This window comes from Hemiscyllium ocellatum, chromosome 13 (genome assembly GCF_020745735.1).
Source record: "Hemiscyllium ocellatum isolate sHemOce1 chromosome 13, sHemOce1.pat.X.cur, whole genome shotgun sequence".
NCBI lineage: Eukaryota > Metazoa > Chordata > Chondrichthyes > Orectolobiformes > Hemiscylliidae > Hemiscyllium > Hemiscyllium ocellatum.
In genome coordinates this window covers 89,386,812-89,407,732 of record NC_083413.1, presented here as the reverse complement: position 1 = coordinate 89,407,732, position 20,921 = coordinate 89,386,812, and the positions used below count along the sequence as shown (strand labels likewise).

The 20,921-nt window shown below is 45.0% G+C and overlaps 1 protein-coding gene across 2 annotated transcripts in view; it reads right to left on the bottom strand.

Annotated features, from left to right (window-relative positions):
* LOC132821987 (lactosylceramide 4-alpha-galactosyltransferase-like) overlaps positions 1-11,602 on the bottom strand; it is a 37,383-nt gene extending 25,781 nt beyond the window's left edge. For both annotated transcript variants that reach the window (XM_060835035.1, XM_060835034.1), the window contains exon 1: positions 11,188-11,602. Coding sequence is in view for 1 of the 2 variants with exons in the window: in XM_060835034.1 (XP_060691017.1) it covers positions 11,188-11,209 (22 nt within the window). In the remaining variant the exon portion in view is untranslated. The remainder of the gene's footprint in view (positions 1-11,187) is intronic.
* Positions 11,603-20,921: the final 9,319 nt, after the last annotated feature.

The following is a 20,921-nucleotide window of genomic DNA, read 5'->3' as shown; positions in this document are numbered from 1 at the left end:
TTATGTAAATGACAAAAAAGTAGAGGGCCCAGCACTGAACCTTGTGGCACTCCACTGGTCACAGGCCTCCAGTCTGAAAAACAACCCTCCACCACCACCCTCTGTCTTCTACCTTTGAGCCAGTTCTTTATCCAAATGGCTAGTTCTCCCTGTATTCCAAGAGATCTAACCTTGCTAATCAGTCTCCCATGGGGAACCATGTCGAATGCCTTACTGGAGTCCATATAGATCACATCTACTGCTCTGCCCTCATCAATCCTCTTTGTTACTTCTTCAAAAAACTCAATCAAGTTTGTGTGACATGATTTCCCACACACAAAGCCATGTTAACTATCCTGAATCAAATACATGTACATCCTGTCCCTCAGGATTCCCTCCAACAACCTGCCCACCACCGAGGTCAGGCTCACTGGTCTATAGTTCCCTGGCTTGTCCTTACCGCCCTTCTTAAACAGTGGCACCACGTTTGCCAACCTCCAGTCTTCCAGCACCTCGCCTGCGACTATCAATGATACAAATATCTCAGCAAGAGGCCCAGCAATCACTTCTCTAGCTTCCCACAGTGCTCTCAGGTACACCTGATCAGGTCCTGGGGATTTATCCACTTTTAACCATTTCAAGACATACTGCCATAGGATTGATGATAACCAGCAGAATCAGCAGGTTGCGCCTCTGGCTGAGTGTTTGAGCCAAAACCTGCACTTCTGGCAGTGCAACACTTCCATGGCGCCACACTCAAGTGTCAGCCTTAAGCCTTAACCAACCTCCCCCTCCCACACTGCCATGTGGAGGTTAATTATGGTGTGCAATCGGATATTGCTGTGTCAGTCCCTGAGGCTGGGTGGAGGTGAGAGAGAGCAGACATTGGCAGCTCACTCCCCTGCCCTTCCACCACTTTGTAATAAATCAGCTGCTGAGCTCAGTGATGACCCAGTGGTGGGCAATGTTGCATTCCCCGTTGCACCTTCCAGGTGTCAGACTGGAACACGTTTGAGGGGCAGCTCTACAATTGCCACAAGGAGGTGGCACAAGTCGCTGGAATAATGGGGTCTGCCCACTGGGATCAGGGCTGGATGGAGCAGCAGATTCTGCAGCTGGAGCTGCCAGTCTCTATCTTTGATTCATTTCATTTCGCTCTTTTGGAGCCTGCTATAGGAATCGAGGGGACACGGGTTCTTTACATTGGGGGCTGACAGGGAGTTCCTGTTTGTGGCACAGACTCTGTCTCACAGGGTCCTGGCCGAGATTCCCCACTGGGCACTGAGCTGACTCCCTGCCCACTGCTCTTTGGATAAGCTCCAGACTAGCTGACCCTGACTGGGTGAGTCGAGCAGTGGATAGCCAGTGACTGGGTGGATTGGGCTCAGAGGGTGGGTCAACACTGTTACACTAATCTCTCTTACATGCACCCCACCTCACACTTTCTTGCTGCTTGTACAGTCGGTCTGGTTGTGGGGCAAAGAGGGGAGCTGAGATTAGTGGTCAGGGATAGCATGGATTTGTGCTGGGAGGAGGATGGCATGAGATGACGGCCTTGGGCATTATGCATTGGATTGGGGTGGCTCGGATGAGTCAGGAGGAGAGAGAGAGAGGTCGCAGAGGGCTTGATGAGAAAGATAGAACTGTGAAGGAACAAGGATCAAAATATATGGGGCCAACATTGGAAAACAAGTTTTGAAGTTACTTTTCAGCAAACCATGTTTAATTTTAAAAGCACCGAGCTGACTTGCAAGGACTGCACAGTTAACAGCCTTCACAAGAATTTGCCATTACTGATAAAATAAAAATTGCGCACACCTAAAAAGGGTCTCAAACAGTTCCCTGAAAAGGAGCAACATGCAGAGTGATGGGTGAAAAACATGAAAATGGGTTTATATGGAGTGCGGAATTGGAGAGCCAGTGCAGACACAATGGGCTTCCTTCTGTCCACCATAATAATTGTCAAACTGTGATCAGTCATTGCTGTGGATCTGGAATCATATGTAGGTCAGAATGAATAAGAGACAGATTTCCTTCTTTTTAAAGAGCATTAGCGAACCAGTTTTTTTTAATTATAGCAATCTAATGATGGTGGCTAATCTAGATAGACTAATTGAATTTAAATTCCACTAGTTACTATGCTACAATTCAACTACCTCTGGATTATTAGTTCAAGGCAATCAGCACTGGCTCCCTATGTAGAACAGCCTCAGTTATCTAAACGTCAATTATCCAAATTTTGGATTACCAAACAAGATTTCAAGATCCTGTTCATTATCTGAACAATCTGTTATCTGAACAAAATACACCCTGCCTGTCTCATTCAGATAATTGAAGTTGTTCTGTCTATAACATTAACTATTTTCAACATCTAACCTTTCACCCACAACTCTTCTGCATCAGCAAGCCATTGTTCAGTCTTCTCCAGTATTAACAGAAACAAGTAAATGGAATTGTTCCAAGGAAGGGCACAGTGCTCAGGATGTTATCTGGGCTGAAAAGTTCCAATAATGAAGACAGATTTGATAGACTGGGGTTTCACTTCCTTGGAGTAGGGGAGACTGAGGCAGGGACATGATAGAGATGTATAAATGATAAGGGGCATAGAGAGAGTAGACAGGAATAAATCTTTCCCCTTGATGGAGGGATTATTGACCAGGGGCATAGAGTTAAGGGAAGGGGCAGAAGGTTTGGAGGAGATGTGAGGAAAAACATTTTCACGCAGAGGGTGGTGGGAATCTGGAACTCACTGTCTGTAAGGGTGATAGAGGCAGAAACCCCTTAATAGTTAAGAACTATTTAGTTATGCACTTGTGATGCCGAGGTATACAAGGCTATGGACGAAGTGCTGGTACGCGGAACTAGAAAAACAAGGTGGCTGTTTTTCACCAGCGTGGATCAGACACGTCAAAGAGCTTTTCTCTTTGCTGCAGCTCTCTGCGACTCTAAAGAAAACAGTTCGACAACACCCGCGATGTTTTTCATGGGTAGCTTACAGAAATGCTCAGACAATTAAACTTCAGTACCAAACAAATCACATGCTGTTGTCCCTGCTGTTAGAGTATGCTCAGAACAGAGGAATGTAATCTTTTGAAACAAAGACAAGTCATTCTACTTTTGCAAAGCATTTAGGGCTGTGTTTATTTCCAGATTGAACCAAGTCAAAAGTCCATGTTAAGGATCAGCAGCTCTGGCATCTAAATAAAGGCCAAACACAGGAAAGAAAGGTAGAGAAAAATATAATTAGATATTTCTATAACCTCTGGACTGAGTGACAGATGGAGATGAATTTAGATAAATGTTTGGTAAGGCAAACAAGTGCAGGACTCCTACAGTTAATGGTAACACCCTGTGGATTCAGCAGGTAGCTCAGTGCTCTCAGTCTTGGGTAGCCATTAACTGGCCAGACTGACAGAAGACTGGAATGTTTATACTGGGGCAGGGTGGAAATTCACTAAGTTAACAAGAAAAGGTAAGACTGTAGTGCTGGGTAGTGAGAGAGTTCAGAAACATTCACTCAGTTAATACCCTGTCAAGCTCCACTAATATCTTATCTGTTTCAATCATACCACCTCCCATTCTTATCAACTCCAATGAGTACTGGCACAACCTTTTCAATTTTCCTTTCCTCATAAAATAACCCATTCATTCTGGGAATTAGCATTATAAACCTGCATTGAACTGTTTTTATTGCAAGTATATCCTTTCTTAACGAGAGAGACTAAACGTATACCTTTCACCACAGATGAGCTCTTAACATTGTCTGATACAATTATAGAAAATTGGGAAACCTTGCTATACCACCTCCATTTTGCAACAGTCAGCATGGACGGGTTGGACCGAAGGGTCTGTTGCCATGCCATTTCTATGATTATGACTCCATGACTATGACTCTTTGATGTGGCTTTTTAAATAACTGTTGCAATTGCAGACTAGGGGGTAATTATACCTTGTCTTGAAAAAGCAACTAAGTGCACAAGGAGTGAAGAGAAAGTGATGTCAGGTCAAATGGAACTGAAGTCTGACTCCGAGGGATTTTGGAAGACGCCCATCCTTGACATATGGTTATATTTAATAAAGCTTGTTAATTTTCACTTACATGATGGTAGATGGTGAGTGGACCCACAGAATCAGAGACAAGAAGTGTGTAGAACCTGAAGTGAGGACCCACGGACAGTGTAGTGGGTGAAGGACTATAACACCAATTAGGGGAGGGGGGATTGGGCTTCACAGATGACACAAACAGCTCTGCTGGAGAAAAACTTTAACTTGGCCAACCAAGGAATTCATGAACTCTGGTCAAATAACAGCCTGACAGGTATGATTCCATGAAAATACCTATGTCCCAGACAGGCTCCAGGTTGATAGGGTATATTGGGGCCTGCTAACCAAGCCCTGGGGCTGCTGGACCCAGGTTGGGGACCAACACCATGATCTGTGATTTCTGACTCTAGCCCTGGTTCCAGTGTATGGCTGGGTCCTGTCCCATCAGCGCAACAGACCTCTAACAGGCAGTAGAGCAGTGGTAGACAGTTAGGAAGGAGTTGCCCTGAGCATCCTTAACATTGACTGCAGTTTTTAAATCGAATTGAAATTTCAGCATGTGCCATGGTAGAGTTCAAACCTGGGTCCCCGCTCCATCAGAGCTGAAAAATGTGTTGCTGGAAAAGCTTTTCAGCTGTGACCTTCAGCATCTGCAGTCCTCACTTTCCCCGCTCCATCAGCTGGGTTTCTGGATTAATAGTCGAGCGATAACACCATTTAGCCAAAGCCTCCATGCCTGGCGCTGCCAAGCCATTCTTGGTGGTGGAGTTTGAAATGTATTTCCTCCCAGAGTATTTCTGCACCCATGCCTCCCTCAGTGCTTCATCCGAAGATTGTCCAACATGGAGGAGTGCTGATTCCTCAGCCAAGCTCAGCATGGTTGGCGGTAATCAGCAGGCAGTTTCCTTTCTCATGTTTGACCAGACACCTAGACTATTAATCCAGAAACTCAGCCAATGTTCCGGGGACCCAGGTTCAAATTCCACCATGCTGAAATTTCAATTCAATAAAAAAAATCTGGAAATATGAATCTATTAATTACCATGAAACCACTGCTGATCATTCAAAAAACCCCTGTGGCTCACTAATGTCCTTCAGGGAAGGAAATCTGCCATCCCTACCTGGTCTGGCCTGCATGTGACTCCAGACCCAATGTGGTTGACTCTCAACTGCCCTCTGAAATGGCTTAGCAAACCATTCAGTTGTATCAGTCACTATAAAGACTCAACAAAGGAATGAAACTGGATGGATCACATACCCCACTCAACCATGACCACCAAGCCAGGTTTAATGAAGAGTGCAGGAGAGCATGATAGGGCAGCACCAAAAACTGGGGAAAGGTGAGAAAACTGAAAAGGCCAAAAAAGAACCCACAGTCAAAAAGGTTTGGGACCAACAGCAGGAGACACAGTGCCGTGGGGCTGGATAGTGACAGCAAAACTCTGCTGGCTGCAGAAAGCATGAAAGCTTTTCGGGGCCTTGCAGGAGGTGAGGCAACCAGTCAAGAATAAAAGGTGCTCAGGAGAAGCTTCCCAATTTTACAAAGACTGACATCAGGGAAATAAAATTTAAAATTGGGTCAAAAACAGATGTCACAAGAGGGAGTGAGCCAGAAATCGAACTGGCAAAAGCTGAACTGTATGGGCAGTATTTCAGGGCAGTTCTGGTGAAAATGAACCAACTAGGAGAGTGTCTCCATATTCAATTGGCTGACTCAGCAGAGCAGTTGAAGGTAGGCTGCTCTATTTCAGCCTGGGTGGTCGCAAACAACATGGAATAGAACAGGGACTACTCCATCCCCACAGGAGCGGATTTGGAAAAAACAATTACTCCTCCAGAGGCAAAACAGCCTTTAACCAAGTAAAGGACAGTTTGACTCTACTGGTGGCTCCCACAGCTATCCAAATCTGGTGTGCAGGACTCAGGCTGGGGAACTGGAAAAGTAGCAATGATGCTGGAGTGAGATCAGCAGAGGTTGAAGGAGAACTAGCAAGCGTGGCAGGATTACTCCACCCAACCAGGGATAAACAAGAGCACTGAAAGCTCCCAGACGCAGATAGATTGTTTAAAAGGGGGCTTGAACTCTTGTTGAGTTGGGAGGTCTGGCGAACTGAAACCTTCCTTCCGTATTTAGATAGAGACCCAAGAGATGTGAAAGCTACCTCACTTTGGTTTTTAAGGAAGACAGTCCCTAATCTTGGTCAATGAGTGTGAGTTCTTGTTAGCTCAAACATTCTTCTTCTTGATTTTTGAAGAAAGAGGCTCCAAAATAGAGCCCTAGCTGGTGTGGAAGCTGCTGTGAGACAGAGCAGCTGAAGCTAGACCGATGCCTGTGGCTGAGACTGTCCCCAGAGATAGGAGGCAAGACTGGGATGTGAGAAAGGTCCAAAACCAGGGGGTAAAATTCATGAAGATAAGCGGCAAGTTTGGTCAGCTATCTGCATCCTTTCAAACTTAGAGAGGGAGAACAGGAAGGTTGCCAGAGAGGTGGCCAGACAAAGAGGGAAATGCCTCACCTGGCTGAACAGGTGCTGTCCAGTGCAATAGGAGATGGACTGCCATCAGAGAGGCAGTCTGTGTCCCAAAGGCACCCCTCCACAAATTAACAGGATAGAATAAGTTAGCCAGATTTATTTCTTTCAGCATGATAGTAACACATGTCCCTTGGGCACCGAGTATTGCAGAGAGGTTTTCTGTGCCATCTTCCATGAAAGTGCAATGTAACCATTTAGTTTCTCCACATTTCATGTATTTTCCATGAAGATTCTCTTGTCCCCACTTGCAATGGACCTACATTTATCCTTGCTAGCCATTTTCCTGTCACAGATCAATAGACGTTTTACAGTTTTACTTTATATTCTTCACTAGATTGCATTCATGCCCTTCAGCGGGCTTGTGCCCGAAATGTCAATTTTACTGCTCCTCGGATGCTGCCTGAACTGCTGTGCTTTTCCAGCACCACTAATCCAGAATCTGGTTTCCAGCATCTGCAGTCATTGTTTTTACCTAGGATTCTAGAAGATTCAAGGAGGTCAGAATTAGCACTTCTTTGGAAGGATGCCAATAATTTTAGACTTGCCTCTTATTTCTAATCCACATTTGCGTGTGTTACATTCCTAGTTCTTATATCAGAACATACTCACTCCTTGTTTACACAAAGTGTGGTTCAAAAGACAAGTTGATTTGAGTCTGGGTGAAAGGGATCCACAAAGGGAAGGGATTTTTTTTTAAAACTAACCTTGTTACAATCAACCATTGTAGAGTGAGGGTGAATAGAAGGAAGCCAGTTCGTTCCTCTGTGACTATTACGAACTGACCTGTCTAAAAGGGATGTGCTTTCTTTGTTCAGAGCCTCTCTTTGGCTCCACTTAGCATGCCTGCGAAAAAGGGTCAAAGGTCACCTAGCTTGGACAGGCTGTAATAAACTTTAGAGTCAAGATAAGAGTGGTGCTGGAAAAGCACATCAGGTCAGGCAGCATCCAAGGAGCAGGAAAATCAACGTTTCGGGCAAGAGCCCTTCCTGATGAAGGGCTTGATTTTCCTGCTCCTCGGATGCTGCCTGACCAGCTGTGTTCTTCCAGCGTCATTCTAATCTTGACTCTAATCTCCAGCTTCTGCAGTCCTCACTTTCACCTGTAATAAACTTTAACTGTTTTCAGAAGTTGATGTGTGTGAACTGCAGTTCATGTGCAAAACCTTGGGAAAAGAATCTAACACTGGGAGCTTAATTGTTTTGTGTATCCAATCTGGAACCATAACACACTGGGAACTTCACCAAGGGTCTGGTTGTACCAATAGACAGAAAGCCGAGAATTCAAATGGGGCATCACAAGGGTCTGCACTATGTCCATAAGTGTTCATAATTTATACAGTCCATTAAAGATGTGGGGGCCAATTATAATATTTCTAATTTACTGATGACAAAGAAGTGGAATGGAATTTGCTTGGTGTGTGCAAGGAGGTTTCAAGGGAACTTGGCCAGGCTAAGTGAATGGTCTAGAACATGGCTGAAGGAACATAATGTAGTTGAGTGTGAAGTGATTCACTTTGATAGACAAAAAGGGAACAGAATACTATTCAAGAGGTTGGCAAGTGAGAGCATCCATGAGGTGGCTCAGTGGTTAGCACTGCTGCCTCACAGCACCAGGGTTCCAGGTTCAATTCCAGCCTCGGGCAGACTGTCTGTGTGTGGATGTTTGCACATCCTCCCTGTGTCTGTGTGGGTTTCCTCCAGGTGCTCTGGCTTCCTCCCACAGTCTGAAGATGTGCAGGTCAGGTGAATTGGCCATGCTAAATTGACACAGAGTGTTAAGTACATTAGTCAGAGGGAAATGGGTCTGGGTGAGTTACTCGTCGGAGGGTTAGTGTGGACTAGTTGGGCCAAAGGGCCAGTTTCCACACTGTAGGGAATCTAATCTAATCTAAAGACAGTATTCTTACTCACGAGTCACTAAAAGCTAGTACGCAGCAACAAGTGATTTGTCAATGTAGCATTTAAAGCAGATCCCAGTCCAGAAGTAAAGATGTCTTGCTGCAGTCGTATAGATCCTTTGGGAGACCTCATCTGGAGTTTTGTACATAATTTTGATCTCCTTACTGAGCAAATGATACATGTGCCATAGAGAGTTTGCTTGATAATCCCTAGGATGGCAAACTATCTCCTGAGAGTCTGAGAAGACTCACTCTGTATTCTCTAGGGTTTTGAAGGATGAGGGGTGCTCACAGTGAAACTGATAAGATTGATATCGTTGGGATGTTTCCCTGGTTGAAGACTCCACCTGACGAAGGAGTGGTGTTCTGAAAGCCTGTGATTTTAAATAAACCTGTTGGACTATAACTTCTAACTTGGCAGACTCTAGAACCAGTGGACATAACTGAACAGTTCATCAACTTTGCCAACATATTGATGACTGTATCTGCGCCACCTCATGCTCCCACGAGGAGGTTGAACACTTCATCAACTTTACAAACACCTTCCACTCTGACCTCAAATTCATCTGGACCATCTCAGACACCTCCCTCCCCTTCCTGGACCTCACCATCACAGTCTTTGGCAACCGACTAACCACAGAAATATACTACAAGCCTACTGACTTCCACCTTACATCCTGTAAAAATGCCATCTCTTATTCCCAATACCTCCGCTTCTGCTGCATCTGTTCCCAGGATGGCCAATTCCACCTGAGAAAGTCCCAGCTGGCCTCTTTCTTCCACGATCGCAACTACCTTTCCCACGTGGTTGACGCTGCCCTCCAGCACATCTCCTCCACTTCATGCACCACCACCTTTGAACCCCACCCCTCCCAACGTAATAAGGACAGAACCCACCCGCCCGGTCCTCATCTTCCACACCACCAACATCCGCATACATTGCATCATCCTCCACCACATCCATCACCTCCAAACAGACTCCACCAAAGATATACCTCCCTCCCCACCCCCAACAGCATTCCAAAGAGACCATTCCCTCCGTGACTCCCTCATCAGGTCTACGCCCCCCCACCAACCCACACCCCACTCCTGGCATCTTCCCCTGCCACCGCAGGAAATGCAAAACCTGCGAGCACGTTACTCCCTCACCTTCATCCAAGACCCAAGGGATCCTTTTTCACTCAAATTTACCTATACCTCGACCAATGTCATCCACTGCATCCATTGTATCCAGTGTGGTCTCCTCTACATTGGAAAGACAGGACGCCTTTTTGTGGATCACTTCAGAGAACATCTCTTGGACACCCGCACCCATCAACCCCACCGCCCGTGGCTGAACACTTCAACTCCCCCTCCCACTCCGTCAAGGACATGCAGGTCCTGAGTCTCATCCACTGCCAAACTGTTACCACCTGACTCCTGGAGGAGGAATGCCTCATCTTCCACCTTGGGACCCTGCATCCACATGGAATAAATGTGGATTTCAACAGCTTCCTCATTTCCCCTCCCCTCACATTATCCCAGTCCCAAGACTCCAACTCGGCACCACCCTCTGAACATGTCCATCACTCCCCCCTCTGACCTATCACCTTCTCCCACTTATATTTTCCCAGCAACCTTCCCTCCCCCAAACCCACCCACCCCCAACTCCACACCACTCCCATTTATTAGATTAGATTACATTACAGTGTGGAAAGAGGCCCTTCGGCCCAACAAGTCCACACCGACCCGCCAAAACGCAACCCACCCATACCCCTACATTTACCCCTTACCTAACACTATGGGCAATTTAGCATGGCCAATTCACCTGACCCACACATCTTTGGACTGTGGGAGGAAACCGGAGCACCTGGAGGAAACCCATGCAGACACGGGGAGAACGTGCAAACTCCACACAGTCAGTTGCCCAAATCGGGAATTGAACCCAGGTCCCTGGCACTGTGAGGCAGCAGTGCTAACCACTGTGCCACCGTGCCAATTTATCTCTCAGCCCTGACCCACAAGCCTCATTCCTGATGAAGGGCTTATGCCCAAAATGTCAATTCTCCTGCTCCTCGGATGCTTCCTGACCTGCTGTGCTTTTCCAGCGCCACACTCTCTACCCAGGTGATTTAACCTTAGGATCAGGGAAGGGCCCTTTAAATCTGGGCTAAGGAAGAAGCTCTTTGTCCAAAGGGTGATGAATCTTAAGAATTCTGTACCCCAGGGGGACTATGAAGGCTCAACCATTGAGCAGGCGCAAGATAGATTTCCGGAAATTCATGATGTTAAGAGATAGTGTAGGAATGTAGCATTGTGAAGACAACCAGCTCTAGTCTACCCTTGGGTGGGTGAGTGGGGGGAGGAGGAGGAGGCTGCGCTCTTGAACTCTGACACACCCTGGCCAAGGTGAATCTTCAAATGAAGAGCTTGTATCTGGGATATGTTACTATGACTGTGAAACCGAGTGCTTTGAGACAGAGTTCTGGTCCTGGGATCACAGCACCGACACTAAAACCCGCACAATGAAAAATGGTGCAACTAAAGCAAGTGCAGCTCAGAGGCAGAGAGACGACTCAGGGAGACCTTCAGTCGGCAACTCACACAAGAGCTGAGAAATCCTGTAGTGTCCATTGCAGCATTTGCCATCTGCAGACCGGCTTTGGCGGTTACATTGATATCCACCTCCTCCCCCCACCCCAGCTCGCCCAGGCTGTGAAAACATTCCCACCTCAGCAAGCACACAAAACGTACCTTCGGCGTCAGATGAAGCCATGGTGTCTCTCGGCGTTAACGTTCACAGTACCAGACCATTAACATGCGGCTGAAGGACAGGGATCAGCTTTGCTCGCCCCTACTCGGGCGTTCGCGGTCAAGACTGCCTCTCTAGCACGGCTTGCCCCGCCGTTAGTTTCCACAGCTTCCTGCTGCAGGAGAGATGGCTGTGGGAGTGCAGCAGGCTTTACTCCGAGATCCAGCTGTAAACTTCACCCGAGCCTTTTGTCCATTTCGGCAGCATTCTCTAACCCTCTCCCCTCTCCGTAGACGAGCGGGCTTGTGGGTCTGTTCATGCTGGGTCTGTTCTTCTTCCTATCCAGTGCGTCATCAGATGCACTTCATTTCCTGCAATTCTAGCACGTCCGGAGCTGAAATATTCTCTGCTGTAAGTCTTCCCCCAACCCTATCCTCAACAGCAGCCCGCATCCAATTAAACCAGCTCCATTACTAGACAGCGGGAACAACTCTTAAGTTGCCACTGTGAAAAGTTGGTTAAAAGCTCTCGGGTTGTAGTTCACTACCCCGAATGTGTCAAAGCTACAAAGTCGCTGGACGTTTTCCACATAGTGCAGCTGCAAATTCTGGTATGAAAATATATTGACTCAATTTTCTTCAGATCACAGTGTGGTTTCACCCAGTTCAGGCCACACTGAGCTGCGAGTCACAGTTTCCCCACACCCTCCAACATTTCCAGAATACAGTACCCCAAACTCACTTCATTACCTCAGACACTGACTCACCGAAGAAAGTAAAGTGAACAACAACTCCAGTCTCTGGGCGTATGGAAATGGATTAAAAAGCAAAAGCAAATCGCTGGGACAGTTGGGTGAAAATAGTTCCTCGAGTCACACTCTAACTTGGCTGGACAATGCTTCACTTCCTGCGGTTTAGATTGTTGTAGATTCAGGCTCCAGTCCAGGTTTTAACAAAAAATGTCAAAAATGTGGTGCTGGAAAATCACAGCAAGTCAGGCAGCATCGGAGGAGCAGGAGAATCAACGTTTCAGGCATATTCCTAATGAAGGACTTATGCTTGAAAAGTCGATTCTCCTGCTGCCTGACCTGCTGTGCTTTTCCAGCACCACACTCTTGGACTCTGATCTCCAGCATCTGCAGTCCTCACTTTCTCCCCCCTGTTTAAGAATAGGGCTCAGGAAAGCACTTCAGTGACTGTCAGGACTGTCACCTTTCACATAAAACGATAAATAAAGAGCAGCGTTCTCTCAGATCCAGTGCCCATTAAAAATGTTGACAAGTTCTGAAGGGGGTGGGAGAAGAGTGTGATCTTATTGTTTGTCACAAGCGCTCTACAACAAACTCTGTCACCTCCTCCGATCGTCAAGCCCAGCATTTCCCCTTCAATTCCTCGAGCTGTTCGCAGTCCTGACAGAAATACACTTGCTGGCATAAACAGCTGCTGACAGGCCAAATGACTTAAAGCAGGTGACAAAGGCCAATGAAGCTGCTGATGAACAGGAAAGATAACCTTTGGCAACATTCAGCCTGAAGTAAGACTGAATCCAGATTGAGTCATGGATTGAAGTCGGAGGATTCTAGATTTGAAATGAAATTCAGGAGCCCCCAAGGAACCTATGCGATGGAGATTTTCCTGCATGAACCCAAATCCCAGCTCTCAGATCTATCCAAGATCTGACTCCCTTCTTGGCTCAAGGTCTCCATTCCAATCTTAAGCCATTGAATTACCCCCCAGGATAAATCTCTTCCCCCATCTGCCCTGATGCCCTGCCCTTACACACTGAGCCCTCCACACAGATTCATGATTATCTCATCATGAGACTCTAATGTCCAATCTTGTTGACAAGCCCCTCTCTGTGTGGGATTTACAGCTGATCCCATTGATCCTGCTACCCACTCAAACCATCAGCCCAATCCCAACTCCTCTCCCATCATCAACTCCCTCCTGACCACCCACTCCAGTTAACCAACCCACATCAAACCACCTTCAATCAACACCCCCTTCCAACTACCATCCTTGCCACAGACGCTCTTTGCCCCTCCAAACCAAAGTCTAATTGCTGCTTCCTGTTATCCCACCCTCACAATCAAAGATTGCAAGACCCACGATTCATCTTCACTCCTGACCACTCTCCTTCCAACAGAACTGGTCCAACTCACACCTCCCGCAGAATCGAGCCACTCTTGGCCATGAATTGACTGCTGTCCTTCTCACGTTCCCCACCCCACCATCCCCAACTCCTCCATCGAAACTCAGCAATTATGTTTATAGAAGACATGATGCCCTCTGTGGTGTTGGATAAGATGCCAACCATGCTCCATTGGCAGCCTCTTTTGTATCGGCTGGGGTTGCCTACCTGGCTAGGACATACCTGAAGAGGGAGCGAATGCCACACCACTGGCATGTCCTCCACTCAGGCGTCCTCAACTGCTCAACTGCAATTTTCCTTGCAGCCATGAGAACAGAGAAATGAGCAAGAAGGCTTTACCCTCCTCTGGGGCACTGAGGAGCGAGCTGCATGAGAGTGTATGAATGCGGAAAGCCAGTCGTTAGTTCATTAAGTTGATCCCTCTTCCTTATGTCTAGGCCTCAGTGACAGCCTCCCAGCCTTGAGTAGGATCCAGGCTGGTTCATCATAGTGATATCTACTGACTCCCGATAGACTCTGCTACCAGTTTCTAGCTAGGTAGGGGCACAAGGTAGCAAGTGTGAAACTAAGTATTTTGGTTGGGTTGGGATGAATGAGAGAAATTGGATCCAGTGGTGAGTGGGGTTTGGCAGAGGGTGTTGGTAGGGTCCAGCTGGGGGAGGGTTGAGTTCCATTCTGCACTAGAGGGGTCCAGGTTAATGAATGGTTGGAACCGATGACATGGGGCAGGTCTAATCACAGTGGAAGAGGGAAGATCATGATGGGAATTGGGTCAGGTTGGATGGGGATGGTGGGGGAGTGTTGAGGTGGTGAGGATGGAGGAATTGGGGGATTATGTCTGTAGATTGGGGTATGTTGAGCCCTGGGTCAAAGGTGTAACATCCTGGAGGTGTCAGGCAAAAGTCTGAAGGCAGTATAGTTTGGGGCTGTGAGAGGTAGCTGTGAAGTCAATGTAACATTCACTCAGGAGAAGTTAGGCAATTAAATACATGATCTAATACCTGAGTACAGTACTTACTTAATTCAATCAGAACCCTCTACCCAATTCAATTTAAATGGTTACTTTCTGAATATTTCATGTCTTGAGGAATTGCTCAGTGGATAATTCAATTTCCCGGTTAATTCCTTCAGAGCCTGCTACAACAGGAAATCCCACAGTGTTCCTGCTCCCGTTTACACTGGAATAATGATTGTCCGGTCATAGTCATTGAGTCAGTGAGTCATGTAGCACAGAAGCAGGTCCTTCAATACAACCAGTCCATGCTGAATATCCACCAAAATAAGCTAGCCCCATCTGCCTGCTCCTCATCCGTATCCCTCCAAACCTTTCCTATTCATGTACTTATCCAAATGTCTTTTAAACTTGTGACTGTCCCCACATCCACCACTTCTTCAGGAAGTTCATTTCACATATGAACCACTCTCTGCGTAAGCATTTGGCCCCATGTCATTTTTTTTTAAGTATCTCTCCTCTCACCTTTAAAATGTGGTCCCTAGTCTTGAAATGCCCCATCTTGGGAAAAAGACAACTACCATTAAGTCTATCTGTACCCCTCACTATTTTATATATTTGTAAAAGGTTGAACCTCCTATGTTCCAGTGAAAAAATGCCAGCCTATCAGCCTTTCTTTATAACTCAAACCTTCCATAACTGGCAACATCCTGGTAAATCTCTTCTGAATCATCTCTAGCTTAATAATATCCTTCTTAAAATTGGGTGACCAGAACCGGACAAAGTATTCCAGATGAGGCCTCACCAATCTTCTGTACAATCTCAATATGACTTCCCAACTCCTGTACTCAACCAATGGAAAGTCTGTCCCTTACTCCTCAATATGTAGTTTTTGTTTTCATCTCCTGCTCACTTGGAGTGTGGAGCTTGCTTTGGAAGATGGATTTGTACTTCCAATCACCGGGGAGATCTGCAAGCGCTTTCATGTCAAGCTTGAGTGGTGTAGATCAGAGAGACAGAGCAGGTCAATGTTAAATTCTCCCTTTGTCTACTATCACTTCATTGACACTTAGGAATTTTCCTTCTCTGAATTCATGTGCCAGTGAATAGTGTGGTGATATTGTGCTGAAACCATTAACAAGCTCTGGAGTTAAGTTGAGTTCAGATATTATTCTTGCAACAATCTCTTTCTCAACAAACAAAAATCTAACTGTGAATTTAACTTTACCTTCCACCTTTCTGAATTGGAGCCTGCAGTAATCAGAGGGAATTTGAGGAACAAATATGTAGAGTTCCCAGTTCCAGGTAAGAATGATAAGCTTGTAACAATAGGTGATTTTAATTTTCCAAACATTGATTCAGACTACCATAGTGTTAAAGATTTGGATGGTGAAGAATTTGTTAAATGTATTCAAAACATTTTCTTTATCAATATGTAAATGTCCCTACTGGAGAAGGTGCAAAAATTTACCTTCCCTTGGGTAATAACGCAGGCCAATTGACTGAAGTGATAATAGGGAACCATTTTGGGTCCAGTGATCACAATTCCATTTGTTTTAAAATAATTGTAGAAAAGAATAAGCCTTCCATAAAAAGTTAAGATTTTTAATTGGAGTAAGGCAAATTTTAATGATACAAAACAAGTACTTTCAAAAGTTGATTGAAGTAGACTGTTGGCAGGTAAAGGGATGTGTGATAAGTAGAAGGCTTTCAAAAGTGTGATAACGAAAGTTTAGAGTCATTATGTTCCTGTTAGAGTGAAAGGTTAGGCTGGTAGGATTAGAGATCAATTGATGCTTAAATATATGGAGGTTCGAGTCAAGAATAAAATGAGTCATATATTAGATACAGGCAACTGTGTTCAACTGCATCGCTTGAACAGTATAAAGAGTGTAGGGGCATTCGTGAGAGGTAAATCAGGGAGGCAGAGGGATATAAAACAGCCTTGGCAAATAAGATTAAGGATAAGCCAAAGCACATTAAGAGCAAAACAGCAACTAGCTAGAGAGTAAGGTTCCTTAAAGGTCAAAGAGGCCACCTATGTGTTGAACTGCAGGACATGGGAGAGATACTAAATGAATATTTTACATCAGTTTTTACTGTGGTGAAAGAAATGAAGGCGAGAGAACTCAGGAATTCAAATCTTGATGTTTTGAAAACAGTTCACATTGCAAAACCATCAGTCCATAAGACATAGCAGCAGAAATTAGGCCATTCAGCCCATCAAATCTGCTCTGCCATTCAGTCATGGCTGATAAGTTTTTCAACCCCGTTCTCCCGCTTTCTCCCTGAAAGAGGAAGTACCGGAGGTCTTAGAAAACATAAAGGTGGATTAATCACAGTGACCTGATCTGGTGTATCCCAAGATGTTGTAGGAAGTTAAGGGAGGAAATTACAGGGCCACTTGTGTCATCTATAAATACGGTGAGATGCCAGAAGACTGCAGAGTGGCAAAGGTTGTGCCTTTCTTTCAGAAGGGATGTAAGGAGAAGCCTGGAATCATAGACCTGTGAGCCTGACCTTAGAGGTTGGTAAGTTGTTGGACGTGATACTGAAATAAATGATTGGATTTATATGCATTTGGAGAGGCAAGGAATGAATAAGGATACTCAGCATGGTTTTATGCAAGGGAAATCATGTCTCACAAACTTGATTGAGTTTTTTGAGGAAGTAACCAAGAAGCTTGATGAGGGCAGAATAATAGACATAGTTTGTTTGTACTTCAGTTAAGCCTTTGGCAATATCCAGCATGGTAGACTAATTAGTTAAATTAGATCACATGATTCAGGGTAAGCTTGCCAATTGAATATGAAATTAGCTTAAGGGTAAGAGATAATGAGTGATTGTGGGGGGTTGTTTTTTGAACAGGAGACCTGTTTTCAGCAGAGATCAGTGCTATATACACTTTTGTTTGTCATTTTTATAAATGATTTGGATGAGAATATAGATGGGATGGTTAGTATGTTTGCGGATGACACCAAAATTGGTGGTTTATTGGACAGTGAAGAAGGTTTTGAAGATTGCTAAAAGACCTTGATCAATTGGGTCAATAGGTTAAGGAGTGACAGATGAATCCATTTTAATTTGTGTAATTGCAATGTATTGCATTTTGGTAAAACAAACAAAGGTAGGATTTATGAAATTAAAAATAGGACCTTGGATAGTGTTGGCAGAACAGAGAAACCTAAGGGTTCAATGACATAATTCTTTGAAGTTTGCATCACATTTAGACAAGTGGTTCAGAAGAAATTTAGCACACTTGCCTTCTTTGCTCAGAACTTTGAGTGTGGGAGTTGAGACATCATGTTGAGATTGTACAGGATGTTGGTGAGGCCTCTTCCGGAGTACTGAGTGTAGTTCTGGTCACCCTGTTATAGGAAGGATACTATTAAGCTGGAGAGAATTCAGAAAAGATTTACAGGGATGTTGCCAGAAGTGGAGGTTTGAGTTAGAAGGAGAAGCTGGATAGGCTGAAACCTTTCCACTGGAGAGTGGGAGGTTGAGTGATAACCTTATAGAGGTTTATATAATAATGAGGGGTAGAGACAAGGTGAATAGCAGGTGAATTTTCCCTTGGATGCGGTGTTGCAAGACTCTGGGCAGATCTTTAAGGTAAGAGGAGAAAGATTTAAAAAAGACATAGAACATAGAATGTTACAGCACATTGCAGGCCCTTCAGCCCTTGATATTTTGTTGACCTGTCAAAATAATCCGATGCCCATCTAACCTACACCGTTCCATTATTATCCATACGCATGTCCAATGCCCATTTAAATGCGCTTAATGTTAGCGAGTCTACTACTGTTGCAGGCAGGCCGTTGCATGCCCCTACTACTCTCTGAGTAAAGAATCTATCCTAATATCTATCCTAAATCTATCAATTTAAAGCTATATCCCCTCGTGTTAGCCTTCACCATCCAAGGAAAAAGGCTTTCACTGTCCACCCTGTCTAACCCTCTGATTATCTTATACGTCTCAATTAAGTCACCCCACAACCCTCTTTTCTCCAATGAAGGTCTCCTCATAAGACTTTCCTTACATACCAGGCAACATCCAAGTAAATCACATCTGAACCCTTTCCAAAGCTTCCATATCCTTCCTATAATGTGGTAACCAGAACTGCACATAATACTCCAGGTGTGGCTTTACCAGTGTCTTGTACAGCTGAAACATGACCTCGTGGTTCTAAAACTCAGTCCTCCTACCAATAAATGCCAACGCATCATATGCCTTCTTAACAACCCTATCAATCTGGGTGACAACTTTCAGGGATTTATGCACCAGGACACTGAGAATGACACTGCCAATAATCTTACAGTTAGCCCAGTACTCGGCATTCCTGTTACTTCTTATGAAGTGAACTACTTCACACTTTTCCATATTAAACTCCATTTGCCATTTCTCAGCCCAGCTCTGCATCTTATCTATGTTCCTCTGTAACCCATAACATTCTTCGGCACTATCCACAACTCTGCCTACCTTAGTGTCATCTGAAAATTTACTAACTCATTCTTCTATGCCCACATCCAGATCATTTATAAAAATGACAAATAGCAGTGGCCCAAAATTGATCCTTGTGACACACCACTGATAACTAAACTCCAGGATGAACATTTCCCATCAACCACCACTGCCTTCTTTCAGTCAGCCAATTCCAGATCTAAACTGTTACATCACCTTCAATCCTGAAACTTCGTATTTTGTGCATTAGCCTACCGTGTGGAACCTTATCAAATACCTTACTGAAATACATATGCACCACATCAACAGCTTTACCTTCATCCACCTTTTATCACCTTCTCGAAGAACTCAATACAGTTAGTGAGGCATGACCTGCCATTCACAAAACCGTGTTGACTATTCCCAATCAAATTATTCCATTCCAGATGATTATTAATCCTATCTCTTAAAACCTTTTCCAACAACTTACCCACAACCGAAGTAAAGCTCACCGGCCTATAATTACCAGGATTTCCTGATTCCCCTTCTTAAATAAGGGAACAACATTTGCTGTCCTCCAGTCCTCTGGCACTACTCCTGTTGATAATGATAACATAAAGATCAAAGCCGAAGGCTCAGCAACCTCCTCCCTGGCTTCTCAGAGAATCCTCGGATAAATTCTATTTTCAGATCTTCCAAGATTGCTAAAACGTCCTCTTTGTCAACCTCAATCCTATCTAATCTTGTAGCCTGCATCTCCAGATTCTCACTAACACTGCCCTTTTCCAATGTGAATACTGATGAAAAGTATTCATTAAGTACTTCTCCTATATCTTCAAATTCCACGCACAACCTTCCACTACTATCTTTGATTGGCCCTAATCTTACTCTACTCATTCTTTTATTCCTGATATACATATAGAAGACCTTAGGGTTTTCCTTGATCCTAACCACCAACAACTTCTTATGTCCCCTTCTGGCTCTTCTTAGCCCTCTCTTTAGATCTTTTCTGGCTAACTTATAACTCTCAGGTCCTCTAATTGAGCCTTCATGCCTCATCCTCACATAAGCCTCCTTCTTCCTCTTGACAAGAGATTCAACTTCATCTTAAATCATTGCTTCCTCTCTTGACAACTACCTCCCTACCTGATAGGTAAGTACTTTTTGGATGTAGATTTGCTCGCTGAGCTGCAAGGTTCATTTCCAGACGTTTCGTTACCCTACTAGGTAACATCTTCAGTGGGCCTCAGGTGAAGCAATGCTGAAAATTCCTACTTTTTTTAGATTAGATTACTTACAGTATGGAAACAGGCCCTTCGGCCCAACAAGTCCACACCGACCCGCCGAAGCGCAACCCACCCATACCCCTACATTTACCCCTTACCTAACACTACGGGCAATTTAGCATGGCCAATTCACCTAACCCGCACATCTTTGTGACTGTGGGAGGAAACCGGAGCACCCGGAGGAAATCCACGCAGACACGGGGAGAATGTGCAAACTCCACACAGTCAGTCGCCTGAGGCGGGAATTGAACCCAGGTCCCTGGCGCTGTGAGGCAGCAGTGCTAACCACTGTGCCACCGTGCTGCCCTATTTATACTTTCTATTTATATGTTTGGGCTTCTTTGGGTTGGTGATGTCATTTCCTGTGGTGATGTTATTTTCTGTGGTGAAGTCACTTCCTGTTCCTTTTCTCAGGGGATGGTAGATGGGGTCTAACTCGATGTGTTTGTTAGGATGCCATGCTTCTCAGAATTCTCGTGTGTGACTTTGTTTGGCTTGTCCTAGAATGGATGTGTTGTTCCAGTCGAAATGTGTCCTTCCTCATCTGTATGTGCGGATACTAGTGAGAGAGGGTCAAGTCTTCTTGTGACTAGTTGGCGTCATGTATCCTGGTGGCTAGTTTTCTTTCTGTTTGTCCAATGTACTGTTTGTTACAGTCATTGCATGGTATTTTGTAAATGACATTAGTTTTGCTCATTGTCGGTATAGGGTATTTCAAGTTCATTTGCTGCTGTTTTAGTGTGTTGGTGGGTTTGTGGGCTACCATGATGCCAAGGGGCCTGAGTAGTCTGGCAGTCACATTGAGTTGGACCCCATCTACCACCCTCTGAGAAAAGGAACAGGAAGTGACTTCACCACAAGAAATAGCATCACCACAGAAAGTGACATGATTCACCCAAAGAAACCC